General features: G+C 49.2%; 1 protein-coding gene across 1 annotated transcript; it reads left to right on the forward strand.

Moving 5' to 3' along the window:
• The first annotated feature begins 388 nt into the window (after nt 1-388).
• Nucleotides 389-26,139, forward strand: LRR1 (leucine rich repeat protein 1). The gene is made up of 4 exons (XM_075330908.1): nt 389-693; nt 7,192-7,290; nt 9,011-9,738; nt 24,408-26,139. Exons 1-4 carry the CDS (start codon nt 415-417, stop codon nt 24,661-24,663), a joined length of 1,362 nt encoding a protein of 453 aa, XP_075187023.1. The 5' UTR covers nt 389-414; the 3' UTR covers nt 24,664-26,139.
• Nucleotides 26,140-26,996: the final 857 nt, after the last annotated feature.

The raw sequence follows: 26,996 nt of genomic DNA on the forward strand, positions 1-26,996 counted from the left end.
CGCAGAAAAACACAAACATCTGCGAAAAAGGAGACAGAAACTAAATGTATTCAGCGCACGTTGTAACACGGTGAAGTGCACGGAGCCACAAATCTACAACAAATCCCGCAATAAAAAGAAAGGTCAACGTGAAAATTAATAAAGTTACGGCTCTTGGAGGAAAAGAATGAAAAATAAAACAAAAGAGGAAGAAAAATCACCAGGAAGGGGTTAATATGACAAAAAGTGACTGTAATTTTCAAGAGAGAAGAGAAGCAGTGTTTTTTTTGGTTGCTATTGACAACTGCACATTTCCCACTACACACAGGAGCTGGGTTTTACTAGCCTGGACAGACACCATAGAGAGTGAGGCGCTCTAGCCCGTCCTCTCTATCGCCTGGGCGGAGTAAGAGGAGCGATGACGTCACCAGTCTGATGCGCGGGAACACGAAGCTGTCGTTGCCATGGCGGGATAGAGCGGCCTCTGCTCTCTATGACCCTGGCGGACTAACAACAGGACTCAGCGCCATGAAGCTGCAGTGTGAGGTGGAGGTGATCAACCGGCTGCTCCCGACATTCGGCCTGAGGAACAGAGGGAGAGGAGCCCGGGCTGTGCTGTCTGTGGGGAGACAGGCGGAGAAAGGCTCCGGGCAGCGGGGACCCATCTACCTGATGGTCTGCACCATAAAGGACAAGGCTGGCTCCAGATACAAGGCGAGTGCTGCTCCTTATCACTGTGTGTGGAAAGAGGTTCTGCAGCAGCACTTCCTGACTGAGAGACTGACATTCCTATAATCCAGAATGGCTCCAGATTAGCAGATCTCCTGGATCAGAGATTCTAGGGTTATTGCTTCCTTAGGAGCCACACTGGTATAGATAATAGGGGCCACGCACCCCCTGACCATTCCCTGCCTGTACTGGAGAGGCGCTACCCACCCCCCCCCCTGTATTGGAGAGGAGGTGCTCTCCCCCCCCCCCCCCCTGTATTGGAGAGGAGGCGCTCTCCCCCCCCCCCCCTGTATTGGAGAGGAGGCGCTCTCCCCCCCCCCTCCTGTATTGGAGAGGAGGCGCTCTCCCCCCCCCCTCCTGTATTGGAGAGGAGGCGCTCTCCCCCCCCCCCCTCCTGTATTGGAGAGGAGGCGCTCTCCCCCCCCTCCTGTATTGGAGAGGAGGCGCTCTCCCCCCCCCCCCTCCTGTATTGGAGAGGAGGCGCTCTCCCCCCCCCCCCTCCTGTATTGGAGAGGAGGCGCTCTCCCCCCCCCCCTCCTGTATTGTAGAGGAGGCGCTCTCCCCCCCCCCCTCCTGTATTGGAGAGGAGGCGCTCCCCCCCCCCTTGTATTGGAGAGGAGGCGCTCTCTCCCCCCCCCCCTTGTATTGGAGAGGAGGCGCTCTCCCCCCCCTCTTGTATTGGAGAGGAGGCGCTCTCCCCCCCCCCCCCTTGTATTGGAGAGGAGGCGCTCTCCCCCCCCCCCCCTTGTATTGGAGAGGAGGCGCTCTCCCCCCCCTCTTGTATTGGAGAGGAGGCGCTCTCCCCCCCCCCCCCTCTTGTATTGGAGAGGAGGCGCTCTCCCCTCCCCCCCCTCCTCCTGTATTGGAGAGGAGGCGCTCTCCCCCCCCCCCCCCTGTATTGGAGAGGAGGCGCTCTCCCCCCCCCCTCCTGTATTGGAGAGGAGGCGCTCTCCCCCCCTCCTGTATTGGAGAGGAGGCGCTCTCCCCCCCCCCCTCCTGTATTGGAGAGGAGGCGCTCTCCCCCCCCCCCCTCCTGTATTGGAGAGGAGGCGCTCTCCCCCCCCCCTCCTGTATTGTAGAGGAGGCGCTCTCCCCCCCCCCTCCTGTATTGGAGAGGAGGCGCTCCCCCCCCCCCTTGTATTGGAGAGGAGGCGCTCTCTCCCCCCCCCCCCCTTGTATTGGAGAGGAGGCGCTCTCCCCCCCCTCTTGTATTGGAGAGGAGGCGCTCTCCCCCCCCCCCCCTTGTATTGGAGAGGAGGCGCTCTCCCCCCCCCCCCCCTTGTATTGGAGAGGAGGCGCTCTCCCCCCCCTCTTGTATTGGAGAGGAGGCGCTCTCCCCCCCCCCCCCTCTTGTATTGGAGAGGAGGCGCTCTCCCCTCCCCCCCTCCTCCTGTATTGGAGAGGAGGCGCTCTCCCCCCCCCCCCCCCTGTATTGGAGAGGAGGCGCTCTCCCCCCCCCCCCCCTCCTCCTGTATTGGAGAGGAGGCGCTCTTCCCCCCCCCCCCCCTGTATTGGAGAGGAGGCGCCCCCCCCCCCCCCCCCCCCCCCCTGTATTGGAGAGGAGGCGCCCTCCCCCCCCCCCCTGTATTGGAGAGGAGGCGCCCTCCCCCCCCCCCCCCTGTATTGGAGAGGAGGCGCCCTCCCCCCCCCCTCTTGTATTGGAGAGGAGGCCCTCCCCCCCTCCCCACTCCCCCCCTCTCCACTCCCCCCTCTCCCTCTTCCCCTCTCTCCCTCTTCCCCCCTCTCCCTCTTCCCCCCTCTCCCTCTCCTGTATTGGAGAGGAGGCGCTCCCCTCCCCCTCTCCTGTATTGGAGAGGAGGCGCTCCCCTCCCCCTCTCCTGTATTGGAGAGGAGGCGCCCCCCCTCCCCCTCTCCTGTATTGGAGAGGAGGCGCCCCCCTCCCCCTCTCCTGTATTGGAGAGGAGGCGCTCCCCTCCCCCTCTCCTGTATTGGAGAGGAGGCGCTCCCCTCCCCCTCTCCTGTATTGGAGAGGAGGCGCTTCTCCCCCCCCTCCCCCTCTCCTGTATTGGAGAGGAGGCGCTTCCCCCCCCCCCTCCCCCTCTCCCCTCTCCTATATTGGAGAGGAGGCGCTCCCCCCCCCCCCCTCCCCATCTCCTGTATTGGAGAGGAGGCGCTCCCCCCCCCTCCCCATCTCCTGTATTGGAGAGGAGGCGCCCCCCCCCCCCCCCCCCCCTCCCCATCTCCTGTATTGGAGAGGAGGCGCTTCTCCCCCCCCCCCCCTCTCCTGTATTGGAGGGAAGGCCCCCCCCTCTCCTGTATTGGAGGGAAGGCGCCCCCCCCCCTCTCCTGTATTGGAGGGAAGGCGCCCCCCCCCTCTCCTGTATTGGAGGGAAGGCGCTCCCCCCCCCCCCTCCTGTATTGGAGAGGAGGCGCTCCCCCCCCCTTCTCGCCTGTATATGAAAGGTGCTCCCCCCCCCCCCTCTCGCCTGTATATGAGAGGTGCTCCCCCCCCCCCTCTCGCCTGTATATGAGAGTTGCTCTCGCCTGTATATGAGAGGCGGCTCCCCCCCCATATCTGTGGAGGTCTCTAGTGCCTCCTAAAGTGGCAGAGATTGGTGCACGAGTCCGTCGGTCATGGGGCAGGTGCCCTCTGTGCCGAGTAGATGCGACAGGCTCTGGGTAACGCCCTTTAGGCTGCTGCATGTGTTGCGCGACCAAACACATTTATGCCGCCATATTAAATCATTAGATGTAATGCAGCTATACGCGCTGTGTCCAGGTCCTGTATATAGCAGAGTGACTCCTACGATTGGTTATTAGATCAGTGGGGTCTGATTACCAACGCCACTCCCCCACCGTCGGCAGCTCCTACTGTGGGCAGAACAGCACAGCGCCATACCCTTCATAGTGGATGTTCTTGGGTACTACAGCTCACGTTCACTTCAATATGAGCTGAGCGGTTTCTGTTGTACAGACTCCTGTGCTGATTCATCAGATTTTTTGCTGTATTTTTGTCGTAAACCACTTTGAGTTGCACAAAACATTTGTGACTTTCTTTTTCAAAGTTGCCCAAAAACATTGATACTTTTTGGTGTTTTCACACTAGTCCTGGCAACAATCACTAAATTGGAAGCCGCCCGGTGAATTCTTAAGTTACGCCACTTTAGTGCCATTAACTCGTGCCAAAAATGTACTCTCCAGTCCCTGACTGCAGTAACATTTGTGAGGAGGTGCACGCCAGTGATACGATGCGCCTAAATCATGAACAGGCTTCTGTCAGCACAGAGGGGAGCGGAGATATAGAAAAAACATACAGGGGGGAAGGGGCACGTAAATGTCCGCACCATGATGCACCGAGCATCTGTACTAGGTTTGAACAGTCATTCTATTGTGGCCTTGTCCCTTTAAAAGGAAACTGGTTTGATACCGTATGAACACTGGCCCATCACCTATTATGACATATAATTGGGGCTCCTTCAACTCTTCATACCTTCCTCCCACATGATCATGGGGGCCAATCGTTGTCATGGCAACCCCAGGTCAAGTGACCACCTCCGGGTTACCTGGCTACGGTGGCCTGTTAGACCATGCCAAGAGCTATAGCTGTCAAAATATAGTGATGCAGAATCAATTTTTATTTTCTAAATTTTTTTGTGTGATCAAGGCAAAACATAAAAAGGCACATTTTTATCGCTTTAATTCTACTGACTTGTAGAATAAAGCCGTGTTATCACTTTTACCAAACGGTGAACGACCTAAAAATATCACAATTTTTGAATTATTGTATTTTCATTCTGTCTCTTGAAAATTGGAATAAAAAGTGTTTAAAAAAAAAATGTTGTGTCCCAAAATGGTACCAATAAAAACGTGAACTCAACCCACAAATAAAAAGGTCCTCACATGACTGTCGAGAGAAAATAAACAAAATATATAGCTCTCAAAAAATGGTGATGCAAAAACTTTATTTAAAGTTTTGTTTAAGTGTGTGATGGTATCCAAACATAAAAACCTGGTATCTGTAATCTCCTCACCGCCCCCAAGAATAAAGCCGCCTGATCACTTATACTGTACAGTGAACGGTAGAAAAAATAAATTCTTGACCTACAGTTGATTTGTTTGTTCTTCCTCCCAAAGATGGCAGTACGATACGGCTCACATTTATCCTGCGCTCTACGCTGAGCACTTACATCGGGGATTACATATAAATCTCTAAAATCCGTGATTCAAGCGAAACTCCTGAGAAGATTCACCATAATGAGGCAGATGAGGACACTGTCTCTCTCTGGCCTATAATCCAGTAGTGTCCTTCTTTTTAAGCGTTCATAAAAGTGCGGTCAGTTTTGTACATTTCTGAAAAGATGGACACCACTCAACAGGGGCCAGACGCAATCCTGTTGCCTCCTTATAGTGAATAGATCCATCGGGAACGTCATCTGAATCACATCATTCAGAGATTTAGATGTAAACCCCAACATAAGTGATCAGCGTAGAGAACAGGATAAATGTAATCCAAAATGTCATATAAAATGATCCCAATAAAAGCGTCAACTCATTTCACAAAAAAAATATAAAGTCCCCACTAAGGTCTCTCAGTGGAAGTATACAGGGTATCCATATTACCGGTAACACAGAGGCTCTGGAAAAGCGCTTTGGTTCAACCCCCACCCCCTAAAAAAAGCCAAAACAAAACCGCAGAATCGCACATCCAAATACCCGCCCCTCCTTTCTGAGCATCGCAGTGTGCCTAAACCACATCTGGTGACCACCTGTTTTGCATTTCTGTAGTGAGGGGACACTTAATTTACCAGGTGAGTGTCTCCAGAAGCACGAGCTGGGAACAACAATGTATGAGCACTACAATGGCAGACTTTCAATTGTCACTCAGCAACATCCATTGCTGCTTGTTTCTGGAAAACACCCCGGGTGTCAACATAGTTGCTACACCTGTGGATAAATTCACAGACTGGTGTCCTTTCCAAAATGGGGTCACTTCAGGGGGGATTCAACTCTTCAGGCACTTATGGTGTCCCCAAACTTTTCTAGAAAAATCAGTGCTCCAAGGGTCAAACGGTGCTCCCTCCCTCCTCAGTTTTGCCATGTGGCCAATCGGTACTGTATAGTCACATATGTTGTATTGCCACGCTCGACAGAATTCGTGTGACACATCTTGGTGCTATTGTTGCCTATTTTCCTGTGTGAAAAGTAAAATCTGGCACTAAAACCAGATTTTTGCAGTAAAAACTAATTCATCTTTCTTCACCGCCCACTGGTATAAAATTCCTTGACACATCTGTACTGGTGATATAATCACTGCACCCCTGGGTGAATTCAGTGAGAACTGTAGATTTTAAAATGGGGTCACTTGTGGGGGTTTCTGCTGTTCTGACACCTCAGGGCCTGTGACATAGCACCCGCAAACCATTCCAGCTAAATCTACTTAAATATGGTGCTCTGTTTCAGCAGAGCTTTGCACTGGCCTAAAAAGTAGTTTCTACCACATACGGGGTATTGGTGAATTTAGGAGTAATTGTGTAACAAATTGTATTTTGATTTCTCCTCTTACCCTTTTGAAAATTAAAAACTTGGGGCCAAAGCAATATTGTATTGGAAAAAATAGGAATTTTTCAATGAATCTGCCCAATGTTATACAATTCTGTAAATCGCATGAGGGTGAGTAATGCTCACTACACCCCTAGGGGTCACCTGTGAGGGGTTTTGTTATTTTGATATGTCGAATGGGGGGCTCTTCAAATGTGACATAGCATCTACAATGTATTGCAGCCAAAATGGTGCTCTTTCCCCCAAAATATGGATTATTTGTGTACTCGGGAAAAACTGCACAATAAATTGTACTCTGCATATTCTCTGTATTTTAAATTTGGGGCAAAATTACCATAAAAATGGGTGCTTTTATGCTTCAAAGTTAAAAAAAAAATGTCTGTGAAGCATCTGGGGGTTCAAGATGCCATTCCATTCCTTGAGGGGTCTAATTTCTAAAATGGGATCACTTGTGGGGGAGCCTCACTGTCTAGGCACATAAAGAGGTCAAAGTAGTGAAAACTCCTGATATATTCATGGCAAGTATACGGGATCCCACCACTAGGTGGCGCCTGCACACCACAATCGCAGACTTTGATTCGTAGTTTTCTTTGTGTTTGAGCCATTTGTCACAGCAAGGAATTGATCTGCTCCAGGTAATATCACTAGTGATCACTATGGAGGCGCGCAGAAGACTTGTGTATCTTCTGGGCAAAGATATTACTATGGAGTCTGGATTCCCAAGATGATGACTAGAACGGTGTATTAGACTATTAACCATTTAGTAGGTTACTATTGGCTGCTGATCAACTTTTCAATAAACCTTGAAAGCAGAAAATAAGTGTTGTAAGTGAAATATTTGTAAACAGTCGCACAATGTGACACTTTGCAGTTTGTTTCCTAGTAAATATACTTGGTTAATGAAATTGTGCTCTCCCATAATCTGGTTTCTGCCTCTAATCACTCGTCTCTTTTCCCGTACAGCTCCAGGAGAACATTGAGAATTTGTTTTCCAAGTTTGTAAGTGAAGGAAAGGCCACAATACGACTGCGAGAGCCGGCGGTAGATATATGTCTCAGCAAGGTATGTGCGCGAGTGTACATGTGTATATATAGAGCTCTGATAGCTTTCTATGGCCCTACAAGGAGAACAGCAAGTTTTCCCTATTGAAACTGTATCCAACAACACCTTTTATAAAAGCTCAACTGCGCCACATACAAAGGAAGAAGCCTTTCTTAATTATTCTGTGCAATTTGCTAATTAGTGGCTGGCAGTGCCTGGTGCCTCTGTGCCCACCATTGCCGCCTTTCTTGCCTTGGTTGATGCATGTGACTTAGCCTATGTTATCCAAACAGTCTGCTACACTCTGCACAGTTGGGATCAAGCCCTGTGCAGACAGCGAGCAGCGTGGAAAACATCATCCACATCACTCTAGGCAGAGGAGACGACATGCACGGTCAGGAGACGGCTGTCTGACCAATGAGTATACAATGCACAGCATGAAAAAGCTGATACAATGTAATCAGTTATTTAAATATATTTCTGGAATGGTTTTATTAAATAAAAAAAATAGCCATATTACACAAAATCAGTGTCAGAAAAGCTATTTCTTATTTTTTTTTACTTTTCCGTCTTACAGCAGTGACTGAAAGCCGGCGGCTGCATTTCCAGAGCAGATTATCACCATAGCTACAGGTTGTGCTTTTGGGCATGACAGGTTCCCTTTAATTGGATTTTTTGCAAAGACTAGACAGGAAAGTTTCTAAGGCCTTTTATTATTGTGGATGTGTAAAACAGATGGTAAAAATGGACATACAGATGACACCTGGTAGGTATACAGTATACCATGCAAATATAGTTTTCCTGGATTTTAAAACTAAGCTTCCTCCTGTTTGCTCATCTGAACTCAATTCTTGATCAGACGGACATGTTTTCAGTCAACCGACCGCACAGTAACAAGGGTTATCCTATCTGCTAGTGCATGAGTGACTTTCCACATGGTCCTTAGGTTTCTGTTGACATAATCATAGCGTTCACCATTGTAATGAGAGCTGGCCCCTGCACTCAGTGTGCAAGTGAGCGCAGGAACTGCACCAGGTAAGCACTAGACCTGTACACAGTGGGCGAGCACGGCATCGGGCAGGCTGGCTGGCGAGCACCGTAATGATGGGCAGTCCGGCTCTTTTTGGTGGTCCGGTTCCCATGGCTCCGCTCACCAAAAAAGAGGCGGCTCATTCGGATCGTTCTTGGCTCCCTATTAAATTTAAGATTATAGTAACGCCTATGAAGCCCCAACCACCCTCGGCTTAACCCCACCCACTTACAAGGAACCAATTAGGTTGGTGAGTGGGTGGGGTTTAGCCACGGGTGGGTGGGATTTCAGCAGCAAAAAGAGCAGTTTAGAGAATTTAGTGGCTCTCACTGGGGATCCGGCTCCTGTCGGTCACAGCAGGGAGCCGCCTCTTTGTGTCGGATCGTTCACGACCGACTCATCACTAGAGCACCGGGCTGGCTGGTGAGCGCGGCATGTATGGATCCATTCATATCTGCGATTTCTGCCCGTTATTGGACTTCACTTTCAAAAGTGTCAACCATAGATTTAGTCCCACAGTTCAGTGAGGGCAGCAGCAAATGACCTCCGCGGGTCCCACCACCAGTCAGTGCTGTACGGCTGCTAACCGAGCCCCATTCTGTGGCTGAGCCTATAGACTACAATAGCACAGTTGTCGGTGTGGGGGGGGATCTACCTACTCCCAGATTCTGGCTTTTACCTACTAACATTTCTGTGTTTTCGTTGTTTCAGGCTGATGTCTGTAACCTGAAGAACTTCCTTTCTGCAGTGAGTTTAGCACACAGGGGCACGGATGCCAGCCCTGTGCCCCTGTCACGTCTGACTCCTGCCAAGACCTCTGAAATTGAAAAACCCAGAACCAGAATGATTATTACTTGCAAGAAGGACTATCCCCTGACAAAGAGCTTCCCCTATTCTCTGGAGCATCTCCAGGTCTCCTACTGCAAGCTGGCTCGTGTGGACATGCGGATGCTTTGCCTCAAGAAGCTTCAGAAGCTCGACCTCAGCAACAACCACATCAAGAAGCTGCCGAAGACCATCGGGGACCTGCTGGGCCTCCAGGAGCTGAGCCTGCACCGCAACTTTCTGGAGACGTTCGAGGTCGAGCTGTGCGACTCCACCTGGAGGAAGTCTCTGAAGTCTTTGGACTTGAGTGAAAACAAACTCAAGGCTCTTCCCATCCAGTTCTGTAATTTCACAGAACTTGTCAACCTGAAGCTCGACGGCAATGAACTCGTGCAGTTGCCGTTTGCGGTTGGCAGGATGAGTAAGCTGCGCTTCTTCTCCGCCACCAAAAATAAGCTTCCATATCTCCCCAACAGCTTCAAAAAGCTGGCGCTGGAGAATCTGGATCTCTTCGGGAATCCCTTTGTAAAAGCGAATCCGATGACTCCCGACATCCAGCTGAAGTTCCCTCTTACCTTACTGGAAACCGCTTCAAGGGCAACGCTCGGCTATAGGTAGGGCATGACTTGGGCTGTTTGTTTTGTTTTTTATAACACCTCCCTGTCGTCTGTGAATTTATCAATGCTGGAAAAGCATGGCAAGTATTTTCTTGAAAGACTGGTTGCTGTTAGTTTTAAACCGGAATGTTTCCATTCACATCATATCTATAGGCTGCATAGGAATTGTGTTGGGATGTATATCTGTATGTTTCTGTGTCCATATCCTGGTTGGTGGTGGTCTGATAGGTGGTACATAGTAAAGCCGGCAATGTTCATGGGTTTTAACATCTTCACGACACATGGCGCGCTGGGTATGTCATGGATCGTGTGAAGTTAATCCCTGCCGCCTGCCGCGGGTAGTCTGCAGTGATCCCTGCACATGTCAGCTGATTTGAACAGCTGACATGTGCGGCTATCAAGCACGAGTGGATCCGCTCTCCATTCGCACCTGTTATCCCCTTGCATCTTGCTGTCAAAATGTGACAGCGAGATGAAACAGTGCGCCGCGGTAAGCATTCACTTACCCAGCGCCATCAGAAGTCACGTGACATAATCACATGGATCCGATGGTAGCACAGGGTCATGTGATGACTCGTGTAGCTATCATGAGTCACTTCCTTACACCCGGCAGACTGCCGTTGTAATAGGAGAGCTGCTTTTCTGCAGATCTCAGCTGTGTAGCTGTGATCTGGAAAAATGGAAGAGCGATCAGACTGCTGATCCTTATAGTCTCCTAGGGGGGACTAGTAAAATAAAGTTTTTTTTCAAAAATTTAAAAAAATAAAACCTAAAAGTTCAAATGACCCCCCCCCCCCCACCCCCATTTGCCCCATTGAAAATGGTTAAAAAAATAATACACACATTTGGTATCTCTGATCTGTCAAAATATAAAATCAATTAATCTGATCGGTAAATGGCGTAACGGCAAAAAAAATTCCAAACGCCAAAATTAGTTTTTTTGGGCGCGGCGTATTTTGCACAACATGTGATAACAGGCGATGAAATTGTAGCATCTGTGCAAAAATGGTACCACAGGACCATGGGTGTTATGCTGCCTATCCATAGGAGGACACTAAGTAGATGCAAAAGCATAGCTCCTCCTCTGCAGTATACACCCCCTGGCCGGGCCAGGCAGCCTCAGTTTTAGCTTAGTGTCTGTAGGAGGCACTTCCTTTCAAAATTTGCTATTTTTTGAGGGCGACGGTTTCCTTTTGGGACCGATCTCCCACTACCATCAACGGGCGGGAACGTGGAGTGTCGCCTCCACGTACCCCCTCCTGCGACGCTGGAGCCTGGGCTGGACGAAGGGTTCCACAGACACCGATTTTCCAGGGCAGAGGCACAATTCCTCAGCACCTCTTTGCAGGCTCTTGAGTTGAACATGGCACCTGTGTGACCGGACACAGCAAGCTGACTCTGCTATTTTCACTGCCTGGACTGAAGCACTGTTTAAGGTGAGATCCCCCCTGACTGGTTTCCCAGACAAAGGGAGAAAAGACGGTGCAGGAAAGGCTCCCAGGACTGCTGAATTTGCTGTATTTATTATGAGAAAGTCCCTTGCTGATTGCAAGGAGGAGAGCCCCAGGGATCCTGAACACAGTGTTAACTTTTCTCTCGCTTGCTCGCTGGAGGAGGGGGAAGTCCCTCGCTGTTTGCAGAAAGTCCTGCACAGATAATTTACCGGTGGCAGGGGGAGGGCCCAGAGCTCAGGAACTCACACTGTTTATTTGCTCTGTTTCTTTGCTCTAGCAGAAAAGCCGGCAGCGATAACCACCAGTGACAAGCTGTGTGCTGACTGGAGGGAGATGTCACAGAAGCTCCCTTCTCGACGTTTTTTACTACCCACAGCAGGGGGGGGGGCACACTGATTTCTGCTTCGAGCTCTTTTAGCGCTAAGCCCCGCCCCCCACGGCCGCGATTGGTAATGTCTAAAACCTCTTCCTCCACATGAGAGAAGTCTGCAGGAGCCTTTATCAGATGGTGTTTATATACATGTTCTCTTACAACCACCCAAACTTCTATGTGATCCACATGAATATATAAAGATAAAAGCTTGAAATCTCTTCCATTGGAATACATGTACACTAATTCCTTCCAGCCAAAGGAAATCTAACCTGCTTCTAGACTTCATCCTCTGGAAAATCTTGTATCATAAACTATTCTTGGTGGTACTCCTTCCATCCTGCTCCATTATTTTCTACTCTTCTGAAACAGCCCTCTTGTGGAGCGACTATACATGATAAAGGCCGTTGGGCTGAAACGTCCACCATCTTTTGTCGCCATCAAATAAATAATCACTTTTTTGTAAAGAAAAAAACTTTTTGTCTTCATTTTATCAACAAGAGAGTGCAGTGTCTATTATATAATACGTTCTGGGACTATTGACCCCACACTAGCACCTCTAATGAAACCATACTCTAGCTGAGTGCACACCAATACCGTATAACTCTATTATTCAGCCTACACTGCCTGCCATGCTGAGCTACCGTGTAAACACACCTCTTCTCTCTGTGAGTCCTATGCCCCTATAGCCCCCCAAGAACCCCCCCGCCGCAACCGTCAGCCCAGAGCCTAGGGCTCCCAGCCCACCGGAATGGGCACAGTTTCTGTCCCAATCCTTGGAAAAACTGTCACAGAACCTGGTTCTGGCTATGCAATGTCGTCCTCAACACCCTTCTGGGCCCCTGGACGTAACGCAGCCTGAGGATACCCCTATGGAGGATCCTTCTGAGGTAATATGGGCACATGCTTCACCGGTTGCAGGGATCAGGAAAAGCGCACACGGCCGGGTGTCTCCAGCACTCTCTCTCATGGCCCCCATGGCTCTCCCTCGGGAACACACAGGGCAGGCTGTCCCACACGCTCCACGGCTTCTGAAGAGCTGGAGGAGGGAGAATGCTGTTTGTACCAGGAGGACTCCTTGGTTTCAGCCTCCCCAGATGATCAAACTGCAATAGATTCCCTTATAGCAGCAATCAACCAAACTCTGCGTGTGGAGGATCCCCCATCCACTATCACTGACTATGCGGTCTCCTTTAAGTGAGCAAGGAAACCCCAAAAGGTTTTCGCTGATCACCCTGAGTTTCAGGATATCCTCACAAAGCAAAGGGAGAAGCCTGACAGGCGCTTCGGTAACCGAAAACTCATGGAGTCCCGGTACCCTTTTGCCTCACCTGCCCCTAAGGGCTGGGCCGATCCGCCCTCTGTGGACCCCCCCCCCCCCCCCCCCCCGGTCTCCCGCCTTCCCACAAAGACGCTCCTGTCTTTACCCGATGGTTCCTCCATCAAGGACCCGACAGACAGACAGGTGGAGCACCTCGCCCGCTCTGCTTTTGAGGCTGCGGGTTCCTCCCTCTCGCCCTCCTTTGCCTCTGTGTGGGTCGCAAAGGCGATCTCGGTCTGGGCAGAATCCCTTAACACTTCGCTTGAGGAATTCCAGTTCACTCATACCTTCACAGAGGTAACAGCTCAAATTGCCGCTGCGGCGGAGTACCTCATGCAGGCCTCCATGGACGCTGCTACCTGCGCAGCGTTTGCCGCCTCAAATACCATAGCCATTCGTAGAGCTCTCTGGCTCCGACAATGGCGAGCGGACTCTGCCTCCAAGAAGTCTCTCACGGGCCTTCCCTTTTTTCCCAGACCGATTGTTTGGCGAACGTCTGGACAAGCTCATTTCTGACGCCACGGGAGGAAACAGTACCTCCCTCCTACAGCTCAAGTCCAGGACGTCCTTCACCAGACGTCCACAGTCCTCGTTCCGCTCCTTTCAGAACTCATTTGGTTGGTCGACATCCCGTGCTGTCTCCGCCACCAGCCGCGGACTACGCAGGGACCGACCTTCTCAGCTCTCCCCGAAACCCACTTCATCATGGCAGCCTAGACCAAAACAGTCCAGGACTAGGGAGACTCGGCCACGACGTTTTCCCCCCTCATGACTCCTTCGGCGCCCCGGAAGACACACTCATTGTAGGAGGTCGACTGCGGTTCTTTCAACACATCTGGGCTGTCGCCTCAGACGACAAATGGGTGCGAGACCTTGTCTTCCGGTTACCACATAGAATTTCGGACCCGACCCCCCGAGTCGGTTCTTTCTCTCAAACCCCTCCCAAAGACTCGAAAACGACACAAAGCTTTTTTCTCAGCAAACCACTCGCTCCAAACAGCAGGAGTGATAATACCTGTCCCAGACGACGAGAAGTTCAAGGGTTTTTATTCCAACCTCTTTGTGGTCCCCAAAAAGGATGGGTCAGTTCGACCCATCCTGGACCTCAAACACCTGAACAAACATGTGCACGTACGGAGATTCAGAATGGAGTCCCTAAGGTCCATTATTGCATCCATGGTCGAAGGGGAATTCCTCGCCTCCATAGACTTCAAGGACGCGTACCTGCACATACCCATCGCCCCAGATCACCAAAAGTTCCTCCGCTTCGCAGTTCAGGACTCCCACTTTCAATTCGTAGCTCTACCCTTCGGCCTTGCCACCGCACCAAGGGTATTCACCAAAGTCATGGCGGCCGCCATGAGCGTCCTTCACGCCAGGGGAGTAGTCGTTCTCCCTTACTTGGACGACCTCCTCATCAAGTCCCCCTCCTTCCGCGACTGCTCAACCAGCGTACAGATCACTGTGGACACCCTATCCCGCTTAGGGTGGCTAGTGAATCTAGACAAATCATCCCCGATCCCATCACGATCCATCACCTTCCTGGGCATGTCCCTGGACACCCGTCAGGGCTTGATCTTTCTCCCTCAGGACAACGCGATCGCTCTTCAATGAGCGGTACGCTGCCTTCTACGTCCTCCGTCTCGCTCCATTCGATTCAGCATGAAAGTGCTTGGCAGGATGGTGGCGGCTATGGAAGCAGTACCCTTTGCTCAACTGCACCTCCGCCCACTGCAGCTAGCCCTTCTAGCGGCCTGGGACAAGAGCCCCTTCTCCCTGGACAGACATCTTCACCTGACGCCTTCAGTCAGGTATGCACTCCGCTGGTGGCTTCGGTCCTCATCCCTATCGAAGGGGAGATCTTTTCTCCCAGTGAACTGGCTGGTCCTGACCACGGACGCCAGCCTCCTAGGCTGGGGAGCAGTGTACCGGCACCACACTGCTCAAGGACGTTGGACGCCCCAGGAGTCTTCCCTACCCATTAACATCCTGGAATTCCGCACGATCTTCCTCGCGCTCAGAGCGTTCTGCCCTCTGCTAGTGGGTCGTCAATTCGAGTCCAACCGGACAATGCGACAGCTGTAGCCTATATCAATCGGCAGGGGGGCACCCGCAGAAAAGCGGCTTATCTCGAGGCCCACAAGATCCTCAGCTGGGCTGAATCGACGGGATCAGTGATATCAGCGGTACACATACCGGGGGTAGAGAACTGGGCAGCAGACTTTCTAAGTCGCCAAGGCCTGGCCGCCGGAGAATGGTCTCTCCACCTAGATGTGTTTCTACACATCTGCACTCGCTGGGGCACACCAGACGTGGACCTACTGGCCTCAAGGTTGAATGCAAAAGGTACCCGCGTTCATAGCCAGGTCACGCGACCCGCAGTCCATCGGCGCGGATGCTCTAGTCTGCTCCTGGCTCCACTTCCGCCTGCCTTACATATTTCCACCTCTACCCCTGCTGCCGCGGGTAATCAGGAAGATCAAGGCAGAAAGAGTCCCGGTGATACTGATAGCACCGGACTGGCCCAGGCGCGCCTGGTACGCCGAATTAGTACAAATGCTCGCAGACGTACCGTGGCGCCTTCCAGACATCCCAGGCTTGCTGACCCAAGGGCCCATTTCCCATCAGAACTCCAGAGCCCTGAAGCTGACTGCATGGCCATTGAGACCTGGGTATTAACAAGAGCGGGATTCTCCCCCGCGGTTATTTCCACCATGATCAGCGCCGAAAACCTGCTTCATCCCGCATTTACCACCGTACGTGGGAAATCTTCCTTTCATGGTGCAGGGAAACTAACGTCGAGCCTATGCCTCTGGCCATCCCCAGAATTCTCGACTTTCTACAGTCTGGCTTGCAAGCGGGGTTGGCTCTCAGTTCCCTTAAAGGGCAGGTCTCAGCGCTCTCAATCTTCTACCAATGCCGCCTGGCTCAAAAAACACAAGTCAAGACCTTCCTCCAGGGCGTTTCCCATCTAGTTCCCCCGTACAAACGGCCGCTGGACCCATGGGACCTCAACCTCGTTCTGGACGGTCTCCAGAGGTCTCCCTTTGAACCCCTCAAGGAATCCTCCCTTGCTCTTCTGTCCTGGAAGGTAATGTTCCTGGTGGCAATTACGTCCATCAGACGGGTTTCGGAGCTAGCAGCACTCTCTTGCCGCAAGCCTTTTCTGATCTTTCACCAGGACAAGGTGGTTCTGCCCTCCCTTCCGGTTTTCCTTCTAAAGGTTCTTACCCAGTTTCATTTGAACAAGGATATTGTTCTGCCTTCCTTTTGTCCACACCCAATCCATAGGGTGGAAAGGTTCCTATATTCACTAGGCCTTGTGAGGGCTCTCAGATATTACGTACCCAGGACAGCCCCCTTTAGGAAAACTGACTCTTTGTTCGTCATTCCTGAGGGGCCTAAGAAGGGACAGGCAGCTTCAAAGGCGACTCTGGCTCGCTGGATTCGCTCTACGATCCAGGAAGTCTACCGCTTGCAACTCAAGCCCATTCCTAGTGGGTTGTGGGCTCATTCCACACGAGCAGTTGGCGCTTCGTGGGCCATTCGGCATCGGGCTTCAGTGAAACAGGTGTGTAAGGCTGCGACCTGGTCTAGCCTACATACGTTTTCAAAGCATTACAGAGTCCATACCCAGGTTTCAGCTGAGGCAAATCTGGGTAGGAAAATTCTGCAAACTGCAGTAGAGCACCCCTCTCAGTAGGCGCTGCAAGCTGTCTGGGACTGGTTCCTAGTCCTTGGGTTGTGTTTTCTTCTTTTATTTTTCCCACCCATGGACTTCTTTAGGACGTCCCATGGTCCTGTGTCCCCCAATGAGGCGTCAGAGAAAAACGGATTTTTGTGTACTCACCATAAAATTGTTTTCTCTTGGCCATCCTTGGGGGACACAGCACCCACCCTGTTGCCCTGTTGGGCCTTGTTTCTCTCAGTACCTTATTTGGTTATGACTCTTCTTTTCTCATGTTCCTCTGTTGAGAAGTTTTTACTGTCTTTTTTTCTCCTACTGCTTGTGTACTAAAACTGAGGCTGCCTGGCCTGGCCAGGGGGTGTATACTGCAGAGGAGGAGCTATGCTTTTGCATCTACTTAGTGTCTTCCTATGGCTAGGCAGCATAACACCCATGGTCCTGTGTCCCCCAATGATGGCTAAGAGAAAACGATTTTACGGTGAGTACACAAAAATCCGTTTGTCATTGAGTCATAGATCCTGAAAAATGAGAAAGCTACGGATCGTACAAAATGGCGCAGAAAGTGCGCCATTTTTTTGGACAAACTTGTGAATTTTTTTTTTAGTCCTTAGATAAAAGTAAACCTATACACTGTGTGCAGAATTATTAGGCAAGTTGTATTTTAGAGGATTTTTTTTTATTCTTGATCAACAACTATGTTCTCATCAACCTAAAAGACTAAAAATAAATATCAAAGCTTAATATTTTTGGAAGTTGGAGTGGGTTTTTTTTTTAGATTTGGCTATCTTAGGAGGATGCAATCAAATACATCCAGTATATCATAAACATGTTTCTTGCATATGGATACTCCAGAAGATATGAGAACTCAGAAAAAGCGGAGTCATAATCCAAAGTTTATATTAAAAAGGTATAAGTTTATTAGATACAAAATTCATACAAATAATGCACAGTAAAAACTGGGGGAATGAGGTACAAGGAACAGCTATACTACCACAGTGAGGGTAATAGGTGAGCATAACAAAATTCAAATGGCATGTAGTGCAGCCCACATCCGGTGCAGTTAATAACAGTACAACAGTGCTGCAATCTGGTTTAGCCAATTTTTACAATACCCTATATTACCATCAGTAACCCTAGGGAGCCACCTCCCACCATATACTATAGGCCTGTAACAATATGATGAGTATTAGTAATATGGTTAAAGAGGCAGAGATCCCAGTGGTCACATAAGATTACATCTCAGGTGTAAAGTAGAAGACAGGCATCCAGAGCTCAGCACATATAATGCAGCCAATTACATCAGATGTGTAGCAGAGCTGCACAGCAGCCAAAGTAGGATGAAAGTTTTAAATAAGATTATAAATACTCACCCATGGTATGAAAAGTGGTAGGACTGTCCAGGGGGCCCCGACGCTGCGTTTCGCGTAGGGATTCCTACCACTTTTCATACCATGGGTGAGCATTTATAATCTTATTTAAAACTTTCATCCTACTTTGGCTGCTGTGCAGCTCTGCTACACATCTGATGTAATTGGCTGCATTATATGTGCTGAGCTCTGGATGCCTGTCTTCTACTTTACACCTGAGATGTAATCTTATGTGACCACTGGGATCTCTGCCTCTTTAACCATATTACTAATACTCATCATATTGTTACAGGCCTATAGTATATGGTGGGAGGTGGCTCCCTAGGGTTACTGATGGTAATATAGGGTGTTGTAAAAATTGGCTAAACCAGATTGCAGCACTGTTGTACTGTTATTAACTGCACCGGATGTGGGCTGCACTACATGCCATTTGAATTTTGTTATACTCACCTATTACCCTCACTGTGGTAGTATAGCTGTTCCTTGTACCTCATTCCCCCAGTTTTTACTGTGCATTATTTGTATGAATTTTGTATCTAATAAACTTATACCTTTTTAATATAAACTTTGGATTATGACTCCGCTTTTTCTGAGTTCTCATATCTTAGGAGGATTTCTGTTTGTGCAGGTAACTATTACTGTGCAGAATTATTAGGCAACTTAATAAAAACCAAATATGTTCCCATCTCACTTGTTTATTTTCCCCAGGTAAACCAATATAACTGCACAAAATATAGAAATAAACATTTGACATGCAAACACAAAACCCCAAAAAATTAGTGACCAATATAGCCACCTGTCTTTATGATGACACTCAATAGCCTACCATCCATAGATTCTGTCATTGCTTGATCTGTTTACGATCAACATTGCATGCAGCAGCCACCACAGCCTCCAGACACTGTTCCGAGAGGTGTACTGTTTTCCTTCCCTGTAGATCTCACATTTTATGAGGCACCACAGGTTCTCTATGGGGTTCAGATCAGGTGAACAAGGGGGCCATGTCATTATTTTTTCATCTTTTAGACCTTTACTGGCCAGCCACGCTGTGGAGTAGTTGGATGCATGTGATGGAGCATTGTCCTGCATGAAAATCATGTTTTTCTTGAACGATGTCGACTTCTTCCTGTACCACTGCTTGAAGAAGTTTTCTTCCAGAAACTGGCAGTAGGTCTAGGAGTTGAGCTTCACTCCATCCTCAACCCGAAAAGGTCCCACAAGTTCATCTTTGATGATACCAGCCCATACCAGTGCCCACCTCCACCTTGCTGGCGTCTGAGTCGGAGTGGAGCTCTCTGCCCTTTACTGATCCAGCCTCTGGCCCATCGAGAGTCACTCTCATTTCATCAGTCCATAAAACCTTTGAAAAATCAGTCTTCAGATATTTCTTGGCTCAGTCTTGACGTTTTATCTTATTTTTCCTGTTCAGAGGTGGTGGTTTTTCAGCCTTCTTTATCTTGGCCATGTCCCTGAGTATGGCACACCGCGTGCTTTTTGATACTTTAGTAACGTTGCAGCTCTGAAATATGGCCAAACTGGTGGCAAATGGCATCTTGGCAGCGTCACGCTTGATTTTCCTCAATTCATGGGCAGTTATTTTGCGCCTTTTTTGCCCAACACGCTTCTTGCGTCCCTGTTGGCTATTTGCAATGAAACGCTTGATTGTTCGGTGATCACGCTGCAAAAGTTTGGCAATTTCAAGACTGCTGCATCCCTCTGCAAGACATGTAACAATTTTGGACTTTTCAGAGCCCGTCAAATCTCTCTTCTGACCCATTTTGCTAAAGGAAAAGGAAGTTGCCTAATAATTAATATATAGGGTGTTGATGTCATTACACCGCACCCCTCCTCATTACAGAGATGCATATCACCTGATTTACTTAATTGGTAGTTGGCTCTCAGCCTATACAGCTTGGAGTAGGACGACATGTATAAAAAGTATCATGTGATCAAAATACTCATTTGCCTAATAATTCAGTACATAGTGGATATGTTTGGTGTCTATGACAGGCAGTTGCACTTTTTTTGCAAATTGTTTTCCAGTACACTATATGGTAAAACTAATGGTACAACCCGTCCCGCAAAAAATAATCCCTTTATATGGCAAGATTGATGGAAAAATAAAAAAAAGTTACGGCTCTCAGAAGAAAAGGAGTAAAAAAAACAAAACGGAAAATCGCCACAGTTGAAGGGGTTAAAGCAATTGGCCAGGACTGATGCTAAGGATAGGTCATCGGTATCAGATCTGAGGGGTCTGCGTATTAACTCTTTGTTGTTTGCAGCAAATACAAAGTCTACAGAGCCAGAACGTCACATCTCTATACACTATATTACCCGTTCTTGGCTGCTGCAGCTCAGCTCCTATTGAAGTGAATAGGAGCGAGCTGAACTGCAATGCCAATCATTTTTGGCGCTGTTCTGGCTCTGTACACTGTACTTCAGAAATCTGACCCCATTTACCTGATATTGCTGACCTGTCCTGAAGAGAGGTCCATATTATGGTCCCGGAAAACCCCCTTAGGCCCTGTGCGCACGCTGCAGATTTCGTTGCGTATTTGCTGCAGAGATTGTGTCTAACATTGCTGCAGTCATTCCCCAGCAAATCCTATGGGTTTTTAAAAAAATGCTGTGCGCACTGTTTTTTTTTATTATTTTTTTTTTATACCTGCGGATTTACCCGCTGCGGAATTAATGAGCATGTCACTTCTTATCCGCAGGTACCTGCATTTTTTTGCCATAGATAATGGTAAAAATCCGTGGGGACCAACTTGTGTTAAATCCGCGGTAAAATCGAATGCAGATTTCGTTGCAGTTTTGGTGCTGTTTTTTACCGAGGGTGCTGGATTCTTTAAGAGGGTCCGTTTTTTACTTTAGAAAAAGGCACTTTCTAGTGTGCACATCGCCTTAACCCTGCAACCTGTCGATCATACTTTAGTTATATACCTGTTCATGGGGTATGGTATACCCCTAAACTGTTTCTTGTACATAGCCTCAGTATTGCTTGGAATGGTAGAATTAGACTTAAAGGGGTTGTCCACTACTAGGCAGTACTAGTGTAGTATACTTCTAGGTATAGTATAATAGTATACTACTAGGTAGTAGTACTATACTACCCTCTGTGGGTGTTAAGGCTCACGTGACGTGACGACATGTGAGTCCCGCATCCAATCAGGGCCGGCTTCTGTTTCTCCGCCTTCGGATAAACAAGTTAACAGGAAGCGAGCACCGCTGCTGCCGATCACTTCCTGTTGATTGCTCCTGTGTATGAATGGAGCGCGACAGAAGCTGGTCCTGATTGGACGGAGGGCTCGTGTGACATCACAACGCAGCCCCTACACTGCTGGAACCACCCCGGCCGTGGAGGTGAGTTCAGCCTTTTTTTGGTTACCTGGGGTAATCGTGTCATTAGTTGTCCTAGCAGTGGACACCCCCTTTAATGCATTGCCTGACATTCATACTTTTTAGAAAATTTACACAAAAAATACCAAACTAATACAATATAATCTTATTAAAGTGAAAAAACTCACAGAAAAATAAGACCTTATCTACACTATTTTTATAGTGTTATTTACACTAGTATTCTGGAAGGTTTCTCGCAGATCTGCTGCGTCTTCTCCACGAGCCGTGCACAGTGCTGTCTTCTATTCCACACACCGTACGGCCGTGTTCTTGTCATTTCTCCTTGTGCCGTTTGCCCCATAGCCACTGGTTCTTTAGTCATAGCCATCTTTACCCTTGATGAATTGTGTCTGATGTGCTGGGCCGTAGCCAGGTCCGTCCTCCATAGGTCCCGGGGTGATTGATTTTCTGTCATTTTGTGGTATTCTCTATTCATTGCACACCTAGGGAAGGAAACCTCGGCTGTGCCTGCGGCTCACAGATCTGCTCATGGCCTGTTTCTGCCCCTGCTCCGCCGTTCCGATCACATCATTTAGGCGTTATTCAGATGTTCTTTGTTTTAAAAAAAGGATAATTTTCACTTGTGCGGGATCCAATTTTTGCAAGTAGGACGGAAAACGGACATGATCTGCTTTTATGGTGGGGGATTACAGAGAATCTGTCTGCTTCACTGTATGACGAATGTTACATTTAAAAGGGGAAAACAAAAGTCTTCATGTGGCCGATACACGTGACCTTATCACCATCTTTCAGGATTCACCTTTCCCATTATTCACCTGAAGGAGGAGGACATGGAAACTCAAGAAGAGCCTGTCTCCTCGGCACACAGTACAGACGCCTCTGTAATAGGAGCCCTCGGCCATCGCTTTGTTTTTGTTCTTCTCTTCTTGGAAACTGTGACAAATAGAGTACAGATTCCTCGAAAGGGAAAGGCAAACAGAAGACGACGGACACAGCACTTGGCACTTTAGGTTTAGTGAATAGTGAGGGCCTCAACACGCTGACCCCCAAAACTTAATGTCAAAAGTTGTTCTGTTTGTGGTTGTTGTTTTGTTAAAGGGAACCTGTCGGGTCCCATATGCGTTCTAACCTACAAGCAGGAGCCTGTGTGAGCTAATAACTCCTTCCTACCCATCCCTGTGTTGTAACATTGTGTAATATGAAAGTAATAAAAATTGTTTTATTACTTACATATTCCCTATGTAAATAGCATAGTGTCTAGTCCCCTGGGCGTCGCATCGCCCCGTGGGTATTTGCTTGCTTTGCATGGTATCGCGCCCCTGTGGGTGGGTGGATGGGTAGGAAGGGGTTATTAGGCCACGCAGGCTCCTGCTTGTAGGTTAGAACGCATTTGGGACCTGACAGGTTCCCTTTAACCTCCTAATGACAGACTCTCTGTACACGGATGAATGTGCGGAGTCGGCTGAGGAGCTGATCTCTTTACATTGCCGGCACCTTACAGCAACTTATGCAGTGCTTTGGTTTTGTTTGTTTTTTTTTGTTAACCCTAAGATGTAAAAAAAAAATCGCATTGGTGTCTCCATAATAATCCTGACCTGCTGAATTATGTTCTAAGTCATTTTAACCGCACAATGAGCGCTGCAAAATCAAAGCCATAAAACCACAGCAGAATTGCATTCTTTTGTTCTCCATTTCATCATATTTTGGAATTTTTTTGTCCCCTATTGTACTATTTTTTTTTTTTAATTATTTTTTTTTTTTTGTACATTATATGGTAAAATTAATGTCGTCCTTCAAAATGAGAACTCCTTTCACAAAAAGTAAGCCCCTGTGTGGCTGTGCGGATAGACAGACAAAGGAGTATAGCTCCTGTAGGAAGAGGAAAGAGTGAATAATTACCTGGTCCTGAGGGGCTGAATTATAGGTTCCATATATACTTCTATATCTACTGGCAAGATGTAAATGTTAAAGGGGGTCTTCTCAGAGGTTGCTTTTGATCAAGACTAAGCTGTAATACCAGACACAGCCACAATTGTATGTGAGGCGCTGTGCCTAAGAGACAGTACATGGATGTTCACTGCTGGTGGCCTGTTACTGAGTTTCACCATGTCAGAGTTTGTCTTGTTTTCCTTGGACTGTGTGCCAGGCAGGGCTCAATGGGTCGAGGTGGTAGTTTAGCAAGAATTGGAGCGGGAAACTGGGGAGAAGCCCAGCACACCTATGGTGACCACTTGGGTGATTCACAGAACAAGTCTCCTCCAAAGTCTGGTGATGGCGGCCTTACAACGCTCCATCCGATGCTCGGCACTGTGCGGTGGGGATGCGCGGCGCGGTGCTGTGCTGTGGGGATGCGCGGCGCGGTGGGGATGCTCGGCGCGGTGCATAGGGATGTGTGGCTCGGCGCTGTGCTGTGGGGATGCTCGGCGCAGTGCGTAGGGATGTGCGGCTCGGTGCTGTGTGGTGGGGATGTGCGGCTCAGCGCTGTGCGGTGGGGATGTGCGGCTCAGCGCTGTGCAGTGGGGATGCTCGGCGCGGTGCATGGGTATATGCGGCTGTTGCATACAGGACACGTCTCCTCCACAGTCCGGTGGTGGCTTTACACCGCTCCATCCCACACTCTGCATTGCTTAGGATGTACGTCCCAATACTTTGTGCACGTAGTGAATACTGACAGCTCTATCACAGCGGTCTGTCACTGCTACAGAGAAGTGGGGGGGCGCCGTGCTCCAGATTAAAAAGACCCCCAGTGACACACATTCTGTGGATGGGTAATGTTACGTTTCATCCTTCCTTATATACGCTTGTGTTCTCTATATCTGCTCCTCAGGAGCTGGCTCCACCTTTGCCACCCACAGTCCAGGGTGACATACTCTATATGTTTTCCTTATTGCTGATGATAACCTCATTCCTTGCCCTCTTTTCTGCTCCCACACTTGGTCTCTGACCTATTTCTCCGCTGCTTGTTAAACCTGCCTCTTCTGATTACTGCTGTGTGGATGTGACTGTGACCGCACATAAGGAACCTACCGTACAAAACTGAAAGGAAACGAGCAATGATGGGACAATTCTTTATTGCTGAGATTTCTATTTATTCTCCTTTCTTTAGAATCCCATACGGACCACAAGTGATCCCCAAGCATCTGTGCCAAGATCTGTCGCTGGCCAAGACGTGTGACTGTGGCGGGCCGTGCCTGTCTTCCTTCATCCAGACGATTGTCGTAATGAATCTACACCAGGTGTCTCAAACCGTGGTGCTCGTGGACTCCATGGGGGGCACTGAGGCCCCCATCATCTGCTACTTCTGCTCCCTCACCTGCTACTCCATGTTCCTCGATAAATACCTGCAAAGCACCAGAGTGTGAAGTGAAGAGCTGCCATCGGAGCGGCGGAGCCTCACAATCCGCTCCCTGAGCGTTGGGATCGCAGAGCCTTGTGCCTTTGTCTGCGCCCCTGATTCATGATGAACAGACAGTAGTACATAGCGCAACGGTGTGGGACTACAACCCCCAGCATGGCGTGACCCCTGCCTCCAGCACTGCTGAGAGTTGTACGCTGGCTACGTTTTGAGTTTGCACACATTGAACGATGGTAAATTTGCTTGATTTGTAGGCTGGGTTACAAGAGACTTCAGTTTTACACAAAACATATCTGCATTTATTTTCGAGAATGCCCTGAGGGGGTGGCATTGCACAGCGATCACACCCATCAGCCCTGCACCCAATTTACCATATGCTGCACCCAATCTACCGTACGCAATGTTCCTTTTAACCACTTTTATTAATGGTTTGTAGCAACATCTTGTCTCGCACTCGGAGCAGCTCCTTTCTTTCCTTAAGCGATTGCAGTTTCTTAAAGGCTTATTCCCATCTTAGCAGTGCATTACTTATTCATGGAAGAGGTGATAACTTGCTGACCACCGGGACCCCTAATGATCCTGGGAACTGGCCTTTTCATTTGTCTGATCAGCTGGTGTCTGGACCAGTGGGGGTCCCAATCCCCTCCAATCAGTAATACATCACCTACTAAGATGGGAATATGGCAGCCATATTTATTAATGTGCGCTGACGGAACGCTATCTCGGCTGCCTCTCCCACACACAGGCGCTCCCGATCAGCAGAGGCATCCAGATTTGTTTTTCTTCTATGAGAATGTTGCAGACACACCGCTGCCAGCAGCTGATCAGTCTGAAATCAGACATGGCAGATCGACCTCTTCACCGCCGAGCAGTCGCCCGGCGCCCCATCCACAATAGACCGTCCACCAAACCCATCGATATTGGCGGATAGTGTAAAGAGTATGGGGCCTTAATGACAAATGTATCTGTTTGCAAGAACCACATAAGGTCTGGTCTACAAACAGTACATTAGGTGCTGGGATATGCATCTTTTTTTTTTTTTAAACTGGTACCACACAAGACCATTGATGCTCTCACGGTCTATGGTTGCCACTTAGAGATGCAGGTGTCTCCGATTTATTTAGCACTGGCAAAGTACGACCTGGCAGGCCGCACAGAACGGTACTAGGACAACACTTGTGGATATAGTTTTCTGATTATGGATATGAGGAATGTGCAGCTGATGTCCTCTGTAGAAGTGGGGTGCATTATTCATCCAAATCATCCCCCATTATCTACCCTCTATGCAGGAGGTTACACCTTCGCCTATACTTCATTACACGTGCCTCAGTCATCAGAAGTCTTATCACCTCGTGTAAAGGGTTAACAAACGTAACATTGCAGCATAATGATCTGTCCACACGGCGACCTCTCCTGGACGTCAGGTTTTCAGGAAAATTAGAATATTTTTAAATTGTAATAAATGTAACTTATTTATTGAAAATGGTCTGGTGTGGGTTTTTTTTGGGTTTTTTTTTGTGACCCTTTGGCGTGATTGTGTCATTTTCTTGAGGGCCGCAGTCTTGGGGTGTCTCAGATCTGTATCTCCCTCTGTCCTGTGGCCGCAGTCTCGGGGTGTCTCAGATCTGTATCTCCCTCCGTCTTGTGGCCGCAGTCTCGGGGTGTCTCAGATCTGTATCTCCCTCCGTCTTGGGGCCGCAGTCTCGGGGTGTCTCAGGTCTGTATCTCTTCCTGTCTTGTGGCCGCAGTCTCGGGGTGTCTCAGGTCTGTATCTCTTCCTGTCTTGTGGCCGCAGTCTCGGGGTGTCTCAGATCTGTATCTCCCTCCGTCTTGGGGCCGCAGTCTCAGGGTGTCTCAGGTCTGTATCTCCCTCCGTCTTGTGGCTGCAGTCTCGGGGTGTCTCAGATCTGTATCTCCCTCCGTCTTGGGGCCGCAGTCTCAGGGTGTCTCAGGTCTGTATCTCCCTCCGTCTTGTGGCCGCAGTCTCGGGGTGTCTCAGGTCTGTATCTCCCCCCGTCTTGTGGCTGCAGTCTCGGGGTGTCTCAGGTCTGTATCTCCCTCCGTCTTGTGGCTGCAGTCTCGGGGTGTCTCAGATCTGTATCTCCCTCCGTCTTGGGGCCGCAGTCTCAGGGTGTCTCAGGTCTGTATCTCCCTCCGTCTTGGGGCCGCAGTCTCAGGGTGTCTCAGGTCTGTATCTCTTCCTGTCTTGTGGCCGCAGTCTCGGGGTGTCTCAGATCTGTATCTCCCTCCGTCTTGGGGCCGCAGTCTCAGGGTGTCTCAGGTCTGTATCTCCCTCCGTCTTGTGGCCGCAGTCTCGGGGTGTCTCAGGTCTGTATCTCC

The sequence above is a fragment of the Anomaloglossus baeobatrachus genome, chromosome 12 (assembly GCF_048569485.1).
Source record: "Anomaloglossus baeobatrachus isolate aAnoBae1 chromosome 12, aAnoBae1.hap1, whole genome shotgun sequence".
NCBI lineage: Eukaryota > Metazoa > Chordata > Amphibia > Anura > Aromobatidae > Anomaloglossus > Anomaloglossus baeobatrachus.

What these genes read in the sequence shown, in the direction of transcription:
- LRR1 (XM_075330908.1), top strand. Translation starts at nt 415, where the DNA reads ATGCGCGGGAACACGAAGCTGTCGTTGCCATGGCGGGATAGAGCGGCC. An exon ending in AGGCTGGCTCCAGATACAAG is followed by an intron (nt 694 to 7,191) that starts GCGAGTGCTGCT and finishes TTTCCCGTACAG; the next exon opens with CTCCAGGAGAACATTGAGAA. An exon ending in TAGATATATGTCTCAGCAAG is followed by an intron (nt 7,291 to 9,010) that starts GTATGTGCGCGA and finishes TCGTTGTTTCAG; the next exon opens with GCTGATGTCTGTAACCTGAA.